At 43.9% G+C, this 12,443-nt stretch overlaps 1 protein-coding gene across 1 annotated transcript in view; it reads right to left on the reverse strand.

Moving 5' to 3' along the window:
- Positions 1-2,718: 2,718 nt before the first annotated feature.
- The window catches only part of THSD4 (thrombospondin type 1 domain containing 4), a 147,343-nt gene continuing 137,618 nt past the window's right edge, over positions 2,719-12,443 (reverse strand). The window contains exons 10-12 of the mRNA XM_082198062.1: positions 11,727-11,906; positions 9,169-9,313; positions 2,719-6,925 (exon numbers count right to left, since the gene is read on the reverse strand). Of these exons, the coding sequence (XP_082054188.1) occupies positions 6,783-6,925; positions 9,169-9,313; positions 11,727-11,906 (468 nt within the window). The 3' untranslated portion in view covers positions 2,719-6,782. The remainder of the gene's footprint in view (positions 6,926-9,168; positions 9,314-11,726; positions 11,907-12,443) is intronic.

The following is a 12,443-nucleotide window of genomic DNA, read 5'->3' on the forward strand; positions in this document are numbered from 1 at the left end:
TGTAACTTTGCTTCTCACATTGAGGGAAACATCATTGGAGGAGGACCTCAGTGTCCAGGCAGGATGATGGAGGTGGAAAAGCTCCTTGGGGCATACAAGGCTCAGGCCACTGGCTTTCAAGGTCAGCACCAACACTTTGAATTGTGCTCGGGTATGTCCTGGGACCCAGTGTAAATCCTTTAGGACCAGTGTTATATGGTCCCAGTCACTAGTCTAGCTGCCGCATTCTGGATTAGTTATAGTTTCTTTGGGTCAGTTTCAAAGGTAGCCCCACGTAGAGCACATTGCAGTAGACCAAGCGGGAGATAACCAGAGCATGCACCACTCTGGTGAGACACTCCGTGGGCAGGTAGGGTCTCAGTCTGTGTACCAGGTGGAGCTGGTAGACAGCTGCCCTGGACACAGAATTGACCTCCATGGACAGCTGTGAGTCCAAAATGACTCCCAGGCTGCACACCTGGTCCTTCAGGGGCACACTTACCCCATTCAGGACCAGGGAGTCCCCCCCCACCCCCTGCCTCCCTGTGCCCCAGAAACAATACTTCTGTCTTGTCGGAAGGAGGGCAATAGATGTGACCTCTACACACACACACCACCCTCTGTCCAAATAACCAAAAGGCATTTTCACAGTTCAAGAGCAGACACTAGGAGTGTCTTAATCAGGGTCAGGGAGGGGGTGATCCAGGGAGAGTCATGAGAGCCAGAGAGTCTTGTGGCCGCACATCTGACCTATGCAGTTGAAAAATAAAAACAGTGAAACCCAAGGCACATATCCATAACTCAAAAATATTGTTTTTGGATTATATTTGTGTGAGAACCACATGACAGAAACGTTGTCACTCAGATTCTAAAATGTCCATAAATGTTTCCATATAAAGATTTTCTAAAGGAATGAGAATTTTTACCCAGTCATCTGGAAGGGTATGTTTAAAGTCTACGAGCCAAGTATAGTTCCCTTTTTATCCTTTATTTTTTTATTCTTGATGTAAATCTTCAAGTCTCTCAGTTGGTTACTGTGAAAAAAGCAAGAAATTGAATCCAAAAACTGACAGCTAAGTCCAACACAATTCTGCTGGTGGAGGCAGAAGAATACTGCAACCATTTTAAAAGATGCATCTTGTACCAAATTTAAGAACATCTAGGGCAGATCTGAAACCAAACTAATAACTTTGCAACATGATTCACAGGCTGCAAAATCTCTCTCTCTCTCTCTCTCTCTCTCTCTCTCTCTCTCTCACACACACACACACACACACACACACGGTGGCCGAGTTTGTTAATGCTTTAGGTGGCGGGTGACAAAGAAGGAGTCCTTCTAGGATCAGTATTGGGAGCTGTGCTTTTTAACTTGTTTGTGAGCAATCTGGAGTCTGGGTGAGAAGTCAGGTGGTCAGGTTTGTTGATGATAGTAAATGGTTCAGGGTTGTTAAAACAAAAAGGATTCTGCTCAGCTCCAAAAGGACTTCTCTAAACTAAGTGAATGGGAAGCAAAATGGCAGATGCAATTCAGCATAAGTGATGGATGTGGGGGCAAAAAACCCAATACTTTCACATATATGCTCAGGGTGCGTAAACTTTCTGTTATGACTTTGGGGTCATAGCAGAAAGCTCGATGAAGGTGTTGACCCACTTTGCGGCAGTTCTGAAAACAGCAAATTCCATGCTAGGAATCATTAGAAAAGGAATTGAACATAAAACTGCCACTGTCAGAATGGGATTATACAACTCTATAGTGAGACCACACTTGGAACATGATGTACAGAATATGATAGAGTTGGAAATGGTTCAGAAAAGGGCAACCAAAATGTTTAAAGAGAGAAGATGGCAGCGCCCTGGAGGAAAGCAGGACATGACCCCATTAGGAAACTACTAAATTTGATAGAACACAGCAAAACAACCAAATCTCCACTGACAGTCATGTCTCTAGATATCCTTTGATTGTATGGAATGGAAATACTTAATAGAAGTATTAACCAGCATGAAATTCGGCCCTAACTTCCTAGATATCCTTAAACAAATTTACTCTTTGGCTTCAGCAAAAATCAGAATCAATAATCAACTATGCAATAGACTGAAAGATCATTCTCCTCACTCTCTCCTCTCTTTCCCCCCAACCGCATAATGCATATGATAACAGTATCTTATACTGAATGCAAACAAACTTTTCAGACTCTGAATTGAAAGTGGAGACTCTATATGTAGTTTTCTTTGTTCCTTTGTTTGCTTGTTACATGAGAAAATCTTTAAGAAAAACTAATTTTTAAACGCCAAAATGTTTAAAGAGTTAGTGCGACCTCCCTTTGAGGTTGCAACATTTTGGGCTTCTTGATTTAAGGGAAAAGTTGCTTAAGGGAAGACATGATAGAGGTGAGTTTATGGATGGTGTGGAGGAAGGAAATGGGGACCCCCTCCCTCTCGCATAACACTGGAATCCATGGCCGTCCAGGGAAGCTGAGTGCCGAAAGACTTCGGGGAGACTAACTGGAGTTGTTATTCACACAGTGCACTGTTGGAACTATGTGAAGAAGAAGCGCCTTCTTTCATCTGTACTGAATCTTCCAATGGGGGTGCAAAAATTCTGCTGCTCCCCAGCATCTGCCACCTGGGGCTGCTACTTCACCCTGCCCAACCGTAGGACTGGCCCTTTTCATGACTTCATGGAAGAGGCAGGATTCGAACTGTGCTGACATTATTAACCACAAAAGACAACTCACAGGATGGGATGTTTGTTCAATTTATTTCCTCCCCACAATAATAAAAAATAAATTAGTCATACGAAAAAATATCAAACTTTTTCCCCATTGGAGAAAATGTATACAAATATGAAAAAGATGCTGTACAGAACTGGTTCAGGTGCATTGCTGGTGATATATATTCCCGAACTAGTCCTTAAGTATTTTTAAACTTATACATCTCCCACTTTTCTTTAAAAAAAAATCCATTTGTAGAAGTGGATTATTAACCATGAATTAAAGAAAACATGAACTATTGATTTATAGTACAATACTTTTATATATGTCAGTGTGGTATAAAACTCTAGGCCAGAGACTGGTTAGTATTGCCAAAAGAGCTGGACAGAAATGTCAATGGCATATATAAATAAATCCACTTTTAGTCCCTTTTTGTAAAACAAATGAACAAACAAATTTATATTCTAAATAATAGAACTATTTTGATGCAGTGGCTTATTCCATATAGACACAGCTTAGAATACATTTTTTCCTATAAACATCTTGTATTTACAAATATAAAAAATAAGTTATAACAAAGTATATCCTTCCTTGTTTCAGACAGGCTGGGTTAATTTCAGGTGTGTGGTGATGTGGGCAATTCTCCACTGCGTGGGCAGACCTGGCTGTGTTATGTATGTGCCTGTTGACTGAAGATGAGCCAACGCTCCGTCCTGCCTGGGCTCAGACTGGCACAAAAAGAGCAATCTTTTTTCTCCCCAAAGTCGGAAATGGCTCTGCTGGTCCCTGAGGCAATCTGAACTGATTTAGGATCTGGGTAGGCAGGATGGAGATGGGAGAGGGTGGGATTCTTCTTCCCCTCTGATTGAATCATAGCTGAACAAGAACTTGGGTTCATAACATTCTCCTTCTTTTTGAGGTGAGCATTGCAAGCCCCACAAGGCTAATATTTCCAGGCTAAGAAATACGAGTCTTGGTGCCATCTCTACCGCCGACAACTTCTTTTGGCGTCTACACCAAAAGAGCAAAGCAGCTGTTAGGTTGCATCGGGGTAATCAACACGGTGCCTCCAGATGTTGCTGAAGAACAATTCCCTTTGTCCCTCACTGTTGGCCAGGGTGGCTGAGGCTGATGGATGTTGAATTTCAGCAGTCATCTGGTGGACACCACATTGACCTACAGCACACTGGTTCTGTCATGGGCATGTCTGAACATTGAATACAGACCTCTAAACACTCTTTCCCATCACTGCTAATAGGAAGAAATGAGTATTACTGAACAGCAGCAAAAGGAAGAGGGGTACGTCATGCACTTGAGCCGGGGTAGTCCACAAGGGGTGCCCTCCAGATGTTTTAGACTACAACTCCTATCAGCCACAGCCAATGCATGGCCAATGGACAGGGATAATGGGAGTTGGAGGCCACCATGTTGTTTACCCTTTTACTAGTATTACACATGAAATATGTAGGCTGCTCTAGCTGTGATGGCTTACAGTGGCCACATCACCAAAGAAAGGAATGTAGATCAGAAAAAAGAATGTTTAAAACACATGCTTATTTACTACAGATCAGCTGGCGTACTCATGTGGGGAACATTCTTCAGGACTGTTGGGGTCTGTGTCCTTATGATACAACCTTCCCCTGCTCTTCAGTCCTAATGGTGTTTGTCTTTTAAGACGGCTAAGATAAAATGAATGATGAGTCAAATGTTGGGTGGGTGGCCAGTTAAATGAAGCTCGAATCACTAGGAAGGAAGGACGATACAACTTCCAGTCAAGTCAGATTTTGCGCACAGAGTGGAGAATGCACTATCTTGTCCTTTGCCTCAGGCAACAAAATGGATGAGAACACTCTTGAGAAGCCATGACAAAATGGCTGCCATGTGGGGATAGGGGTGGAATAAAACAAAATTCCTGGCACTTCCAAAAGAGCAGAAAATGAGTTGGGACCACAACATGGCCCCTGATCAGTGAGAAAAAGGCACCTGCTTCACTGTTCTCACATTCAAAGAGAAGTTCTTAGTGATTCTCCTGGGTGGAGAATGGATTGGAAGAGGATGGGTGTCCATTGCTAGCATCCAATGAAATGTGGGTATGGTTGGGGGGGTTGGGGGGCAGGCTCAATGCAGGACAGGCTGAGTCAATGCAAACAGGTACTGACTATGAAGAATGAACATTTTCTCATGCAATGTGGATTTTTGAGAGGATATATACTGAGACCTTTTGCAGGCAACATAGGAGGTATTGGCCAGCACACTGCTGCCTGTGGGCACTGTGTTGGTGACCCCTGACTCAGAAGGAGGCCACCTGAGGTGCAGAGCATTAAAAGTAAATGCACAGGTTGAATGTCATCAAATGCATCATCCCAAAAGACGAGACAAATTTGTATAATAACTTTATATGCTGATTTATCTGTATGTATAGATGCAGATTTAGAAACAATTACTATAATTTAAGTAGAAACACAATACATCCCATCATACTAGGGACAGCGACCAGGGGGCCTGTGTGTTTGCTTAGTCACCTGACTGGGTGTCGATGGGCAACTTGGATGCCCCATGTGCTCTCCCTTCTGATGGCCATCGTTAAACCGGATTTCAAACAGAGGCTGGTCCTCTGAAAAGCAGAGAATGTGGCCACCTTAGCTGCCGGCCAGAGAAGGCAATGGATGTGCTGGGTGGAGAAAGCGTCTGACCTGGTATAAGGTGGCTTTCTGAGTTTATTTTTAAGTGATCACAGGACAGATTAATTGTAGTGGAGGGGGACCGTCTAGTAATCGCTGCCATCATGAAATTGGTCGGGTGCATCCTTTTTGACTTTGCCACACATCAAGATAGCCAGTATTTAACAACTATTGGCATTTGCCAACACCGACAAAGAAAGCGACACAAAGGTAGGCTGCTGTGATCATCCATGGGGCAGGGGACCCTGAACAAGGACAGCAACATAATCACCATTATTGGGACCAACAGTGTGTATGTGTCACAAACAATGAGCTAGCCTTCAAATTTCAGAGCTTTCCTCAGGAATGATGTAAACTACTAAAAAGAAAGGGGAAGTGGTTGAAGAGAGAGAAACATGTATGTTGCGCTTATAGCATTGTGGGCTGGATCCTTTGAGGGAACTGGGGCAGCACTGCCCGCCTGCCCTTTATGCAGTGCTGTGGTTTGGGGGATGTTTTTATTTATTTATTTATTACAAAAAAGGCCTGACTGGTTATATGTAATTTTATATGCAAAAGTATGTGCAAAATTTTAAAATACATGTATTATACATATAAAAGTGTCAAGCCCCAATGTGGCACTTTATTACTGCAGCATAATTTTATAAGCACTAATACAAAAGTATTTCTGTATAGTTATATGCATTCTTGTATGTATCTGTTTGAGAGTTGGTTGCTTTGGGAAACCTGGAGTGTATATGTATAGAAAATCATACATATAATAATGCATATAATCATTTATTAGAATAATGAACATGATGTGTGAGCATAGCTCATTTTTTAAGCAGAACTGGGGTTTTTAAAAGAAAATGCCATCCCTGGTTTCATCCTGGTGGAAATCATTTATTATGTCCAAGCAGGAACAAGAAGCTCTGCCTTGATACTAGCAAAGTTTCCAACATTTTTATTAGGTGTCATAGAAGTATTATGTAAAGGAGAATGGTCCTGAGGAAGAGTTTGATGCCAGTCAAGCTCAATGTCCTGGGATTTTCTCAGTACAATCCTATGCATTGGAAGTAAGTTCTGCTGAGTTCAACGGGGCTTCCCTCCAGGCACAGGACTGCTGCCTTCGTTGACCCCTAGTGTCCCTGCATGGATTATTAGTTGACTCTGTCTGAGACAGTTCCTTACATCTCCCAAGATGGGCTTTTGCTTGGCTGTGCTTAATGATATTTGGGAAAACCCAGTTTTACAGTGTACATTTCCAAAAGGGTTCCTATACAGTGTGCTAGTGATATCACAGAAGCATGCACACCCTCAAGGGGTGCACCAGTAAGGGAAACCTCTCTTTTTAAAAGGTAGACTCTGTTTCAGTCCAAGCAGCCACAAATGACTGGGCAGAAGTCCAGCGATGCCAGCGATGGAGCCATGGTTATCTGCGCCCCAGAAACCCAGACTGCCTGTTGGCCACTCTCAAGCACGAAGCGCAACACGCTGTTTTGTAATATGTGTAGACACACAGCCGGGCTTGCACGACAACATTGCAGTTGTAATATTTGTCTTTGCAGTTTTCATCTGGAAAGGACAAAATAATTCCTTAAACAGGCAATGGCTAAGAGGTGACCTTGTGCCCCAGGAACTTTTGCACTGACTGAGACCAGCAGGGAAGTCTCTGCTCCAGGTTCTCCGCATCGTCCCCATGATGGCATGAGCTCCTTTCAAGAATAGCACCTCAATCAGTCTTCACCAACCCAGGGCCTTTCAGATGCTTTGGACTTCACAGTGGCCATGAAGTTTAGTATGAAATTCTCACAGTAAACACATTTTCTATATGCAGTTTTGATTAATTTTAGAAAGCAATTGTCCTTGACGTAATGCATTTTTGTATGGTTTTTGCATCAATCGACCACTTCAATCAGCAGAACTGGCACTACTGCAGGGCCCGCATCATGCCCATTCTGCATTGGTAAGAACTCGGTTGTTTAGTGTGGCAGCACCTGCCCTTTGGGACTCCCCGTCTAGGAAGAGCAAGCAGGAGCCGCCACTCTCTTCTCTTGTGCACCTGGAGGAAACAAGCGTTCTTTTCTAGGCAACCCTTCCCAGGTACTTAGATATGCCAGTGTGAATTCTAATCTGTTTTAGCATTTTAAGTTTTCGTATAGGCCTGGAGTTTGGTGCTGATCAGGACAAGGTTGCAGGTTCAATCCCCATGAGGGACAGCTGCCTATTGCTGCACTGCAGGAGGCTGGAGCAGATGACCCTGGGGTCCCGCAAACCTTGACAATTCTATGATTCTCTATGTTTGGCTCCAATTGTTTCTTGATTTTCTTATTTTTACCTTTTCGTTAGCTGCTTTGAGAATCTTTTAAAAAAATATTGAAGCAGTGTATAAATTTTATGAAATAAATAAATAAATGATGAATCTGTTTATTTTATATTATTTTATAAAATTTATATACTGCCTGCTTGTAAGAAGAAAACCTCAAAGCAGTTATTGTTTATTTCATGGGGATATAAGGTATTGGGCAATGTTGGAGTGAAGGCAAAATCCTTGGATCTCCTCAGATGAAATTCCAGCCCATCAGGGTCTCCTGCTTATGAGAGAGCAAAATTAGTGTCTAAGTGTCTATCTGCGCCTTGTTAAGTTGACCCTAGAAAAGTTGTTTCATTTTATTCTTGAAAGCAGAGCAGATCTGCTTCCAAGTTTTGGATTATGTTTGACATTCAATGGGGTGCAAGTTTCTTCCTGCAAAGCTGCAGTTTAAGCTGATCTGTAGGATTAAGGCTTTTTCTTTTTTTTAACCGTAGATGTTAAAATCAAATTTTGTTTCTAAAGCTCTTCAGGGGAAGTAGAAGTCTAGATGAGCATTTAACATTCACGGTGCTGCTTGGTGGTTTGTGTATGTTGGAGTTTTTTCTTCTTCCTGCACCTAGCTTTGCTTAAATAATACATTTCCCCAAACCACACGGCTTAAACAATACATACACCCAATCACTTTTGTTCAAAGTCAAGTACAAATCAATTTCATTTTCATGATACCTAAACACAAGGTAGCAGGCCGTTTTGTTTGACTGGCAGGCACTGTAGCGAAGCGTTAATTGCTCAGCAAAACCCAGCTGTTTGAAGTGGAAGAGAAATTGCAGAAACAGTGGCAATTATTATTCATACAAATCCTACACTGTTGCAGATGCAAATCTTGAATTTGAGCCATAGTCCTGGAATGTTGTACATGGGGAACCCCTTTAGTGACTTCAGCTTTGAAAACCTGACAGAAGAATGGGGGAATTCAAATTCCTATTTGACAATTATTTTTCTCCCATTTTCTGAGGAGTTGGATCAGAAGTGGGGAATCTGTGCTCTTCCAGATATTTTAGGACTCCAGTTCCCATCATTCTCTTTGTGTACATCAAGGGTAGCCAATGTGGTATCATCCAGATGCTGCAGAACACACATCCCACCGTCTCTGATCATGATGGTCAATGGGAGTTGAATACCACAACATCTGAAAAGCACATTACCTCCCCCCCGATGTAACAGCATACAGGTTCCTGGTGGAATCTTTTAGAGACTTCCTGGGCACTCAAATGTTGTGTGTGCCAATAAAAAGACTAAATACCAAATGAAAAACCAATATACCTTTCAAAAGAAACTTGCTTATTTTGGTCTTGTTAAAAAGAAAAACATACACACACCCAAACTATTACATTTTGTTAAAATCTGACCTTATTGGCTTGCCTCAGTAGGCACAGTGGGTCAGTTTTATTTTTCCTCCACTAGATGGAGTTCCACAGTTAGAATAATGGCAACATTACCCTACCTGTTTCGGGTATGCAGTCCTGAGAGTTGCATTGCTCCTTCTCTTCAGGTTTAAGCTGGGCGTCACATCTGCTGCTGGGCATCATTTCATCAGAGAGACATCGCACCTCTCGGACACGGAAGCCGCCTTCGCAGGACTTTGAGCACTGCAATGCATTTAAAATAAATAAATAAATGCTCTGGCAAAGTATGAAATGAACAAAGCAAGCCACACTCACAGTGCAGCCCTGTGTATGTTTACTCAGAAGTAACCCTCACTGCAATCCACCACACTGTGACCAGTACCAACATTACTCAGTCATTTTGGGAATTTCCACAGATCAGGAGTGGCATGCCAGGTGTTGGCCCAGGATCAGCCCCAAATCAAAAGATCAACAGAACATCAGCTGTGTCATTTTGCAGCTTCTAGTTTATTGCTTTCTCAGAATGCTGTTCTCTTGCCTTAAAACAAGAGTGGTAAGAGTAATTTGCCCTTCTGTGTTGTCATGAAAATCTATCCTGGAAGCAAAGCACTCAAAGTAGGAGAGTGGGCAGAGCTGGGACAGCCAAAGCAATTTCCTCACTTAGCAGTCTGAAGCAATTTGGGATCATGTTTTCAAGGACTCTGGGAGGGAGGAGGTTCCAAGAAGGAGAACGAGAAGGTTCATCACACACACACAGCCCTCTGAAGACACCCAAGTAAGAAGGAGCTCTTCACAAACCACTTGATGTCCACTAGACCTATTTTTATCTCAGTTGAAGGAGATACAGGAATGTTTTGAGTTGTGCAGAAGAGACAGGTTTTCCTGTCAGCAGTGACTGTCGAGACCCTTTGTATGCTTCTTTCCTTGTAACATTTACAGCCCACCTTTCTTCCAAGGAACCAAAGGTGGCAGGTGTGGCTCCTGTTCCTCCCTTTTGTATCCCCATGGCCACCTAACCCAAAGATACCCAGTGACTGAGCAGGGTTTGCAGTCCTGGTGCCCCAGGTGTCCAACACTCTAACTTGGGGGGGGGCGACCTCCAGTCATGCAGTCACTTGTGGTTCTCCAAGCTTCTCCACCTGACTCTCCTCAGGTCACGCACACTACCAAGTCACACCATCTCTCCCCGAGGCCACACCTCTCAGCAGCTTTACTCCGTACCCTCCTTGAGTGTTTTTGCTAAGTTGGGATTTGCCCTTGCTTGCCTGGATGGAGGATAGAGCTCTCTCTCTCTCTCTCTCTCTCTCTCTCTCTCTGTGTGTGTGTGTGTGTGTGTTTTCTTTCTAGAAACTAGCCTACATGTTAAAGGCAAAATTCATATTACCGGTAATTGTTCTTCTCACTTTTGCCTCTGTCCCCACCCACCACCACCAAATGGCCCCTGGGATGCTCTCCAGAAGAGAATGCGGCCCTCAGTTTGAAAAGGGTTCCCTCCTTCTGCTCTAAACCAAGGGTATTCAAGCTCCCCAGCTAAGATAGCTGATGTTCTGGGAGTGCTGGCAAGGGCATGAGGTCTAGAAGCTTATTAGTGGGAAATGGCTGCTGACTGCAGCTACCTAGGCGAACAGGATGCTGATGACCAGGCAGCTGGGTTCCTTGCTGAAGATGCTTTCATCAGCGCCTTGGAAGCAGACTAAACAGACAATTCCTTACTTGCATTCCTGCAGTGTTAAATGTCACTGCACAGATTACTTCTTTAAGTCAAGTCCTCACAAGGATTTGTTATACACTGAAAAACTTGGAAGGTGTCAGGTCTGGTAGCCTGGAGGCAGGCAGATGGTTCAGCAGAGAGGAGAGGGAAGCAGTTCAACAAGGAATCAAGCGAGAAGGCAGACGATGAGCAACTCTGCATGACACAGCTGAGTGACAGAGCCTCTGACTTGCATGCAGAAGAAGAAGAGAGAAGAAGAGTTTGGATTTGACATCCCGCCTTTCACTCCCTTTAAGGAGTCTCAAAGCGGCTCACATTCTCCTTTCCCTCCCTCCCTCACAACAAACACTCTGTGAGGCGAGTGGGGCTGAGAGACTTCAGAGAAGTGTGACTGGCCCAAGGTCACCCAGCAGCTGCAGGTGTAGGAGCGGAGACGCGAACCCGGTTCCCCAGATTACAAGTCTATCGCTCTTAACCACTGCACCACGCTGGCTCCCAAGTGTGGTCCCAGGTTCAATCTCCAGCACCTCCAGGTAGGGCTGCAAAAAGCCCCTTGTTTGAAACACTAGTCACTGCCAGTCAGTGCTGACATGAGTGAGCTAGATTCCTCTTTTCAGTTTGACCAGCCACTTTAAAGGTCTGCCTGGGAGCTCCTTGGAGGACTAGAAGCTGCACCTCCACCAGCTATCATGTCACCTCTCCCTGGCTCCAAACCCTGCATCCTTTCCTCACGGGGAGCCCCTCCACCCCCCGCTGCTAGTTGTGGGCTTCCCACACACCTCTGGTTGGCCCCTAGGAGAAGAGGAGGCTGGACTAGGAGCGCCTTTGGCCGGATGCAGCAGAGCTCTGCTTAACTTCTCCAGGGCTGGCCATAGGAAGAGACTTCAGCTGAGCACTTGTGTTTTGGGCAGAGGAATCAACCAAACGCAGCAGCCAAGTACTTACCGTGCTCCATTCGGTGCTAAACCATTTAGCACCGCAAGGCTTGAGGTAGCAGGTCTGCTGGTTGGGAGGTGTCTCCAGAAATGAGCACTCCTCAGGGCTCAGCAGGTCAAAGCTGCTTTCCGTTTTTCGGATACAAATCACTTCTCTCTGCTGAGTTCCACGGCCACATTCAATGGAGCACTATACATAAGCAAACAGAAAACAGAGGTGGAGATACATACTCATATGTTTACTTCATACTTTAGACTGTCTTTTTTGTTGATTGATTAATTTTAAATTTTTTTATAAATAGTCACATTTTTCTATTCTGTTTGGAAACCACTTTGAGGTTTCCTGCAACCAAGTGGTTTATAAGTTTTATGAAGCAAAGAGGAGGTTTACAGACAGAATAAAATAATAAGGTTATCAGTCAAAGCAGATAAAAACAAATCTTTAATGAGTTCAAAAGGTAAAATCAGCAATAAAGTAAAAACAGATTAGATGATACAGCAACACTCTACATGTCTGGAGGGGCTCGTCTACACAAAAGTGTCTTCAGCAGGCGCTGGAAAGAGTGGAGTGAAGGCCTTGCCTGGCGTGAAGAGGCTCCGTGTCCCAGAGTGCAGCTGCTGCCAAACATCAAAGATCCATTTCTTACAGATGTTGAACAGGTATTATGGGGTACCTGGAACAGGGCCAGTGCCATTGATCAAAGTGGTTGAGTGAGCATATATGGCA

Source organism: Podarcis vaucheri (assembly GCF_965113315.1).
Source record: "Podarcis vaucheri genome assembly, chromosome: 14".
NCBI classification, from domain to species: domain Eukaryota; kingdom Metazoa; phylum Chordata; class Lepidosauria; order Squamata; family Lacertidae; genus Podarcis; species Podarcis vaucheri.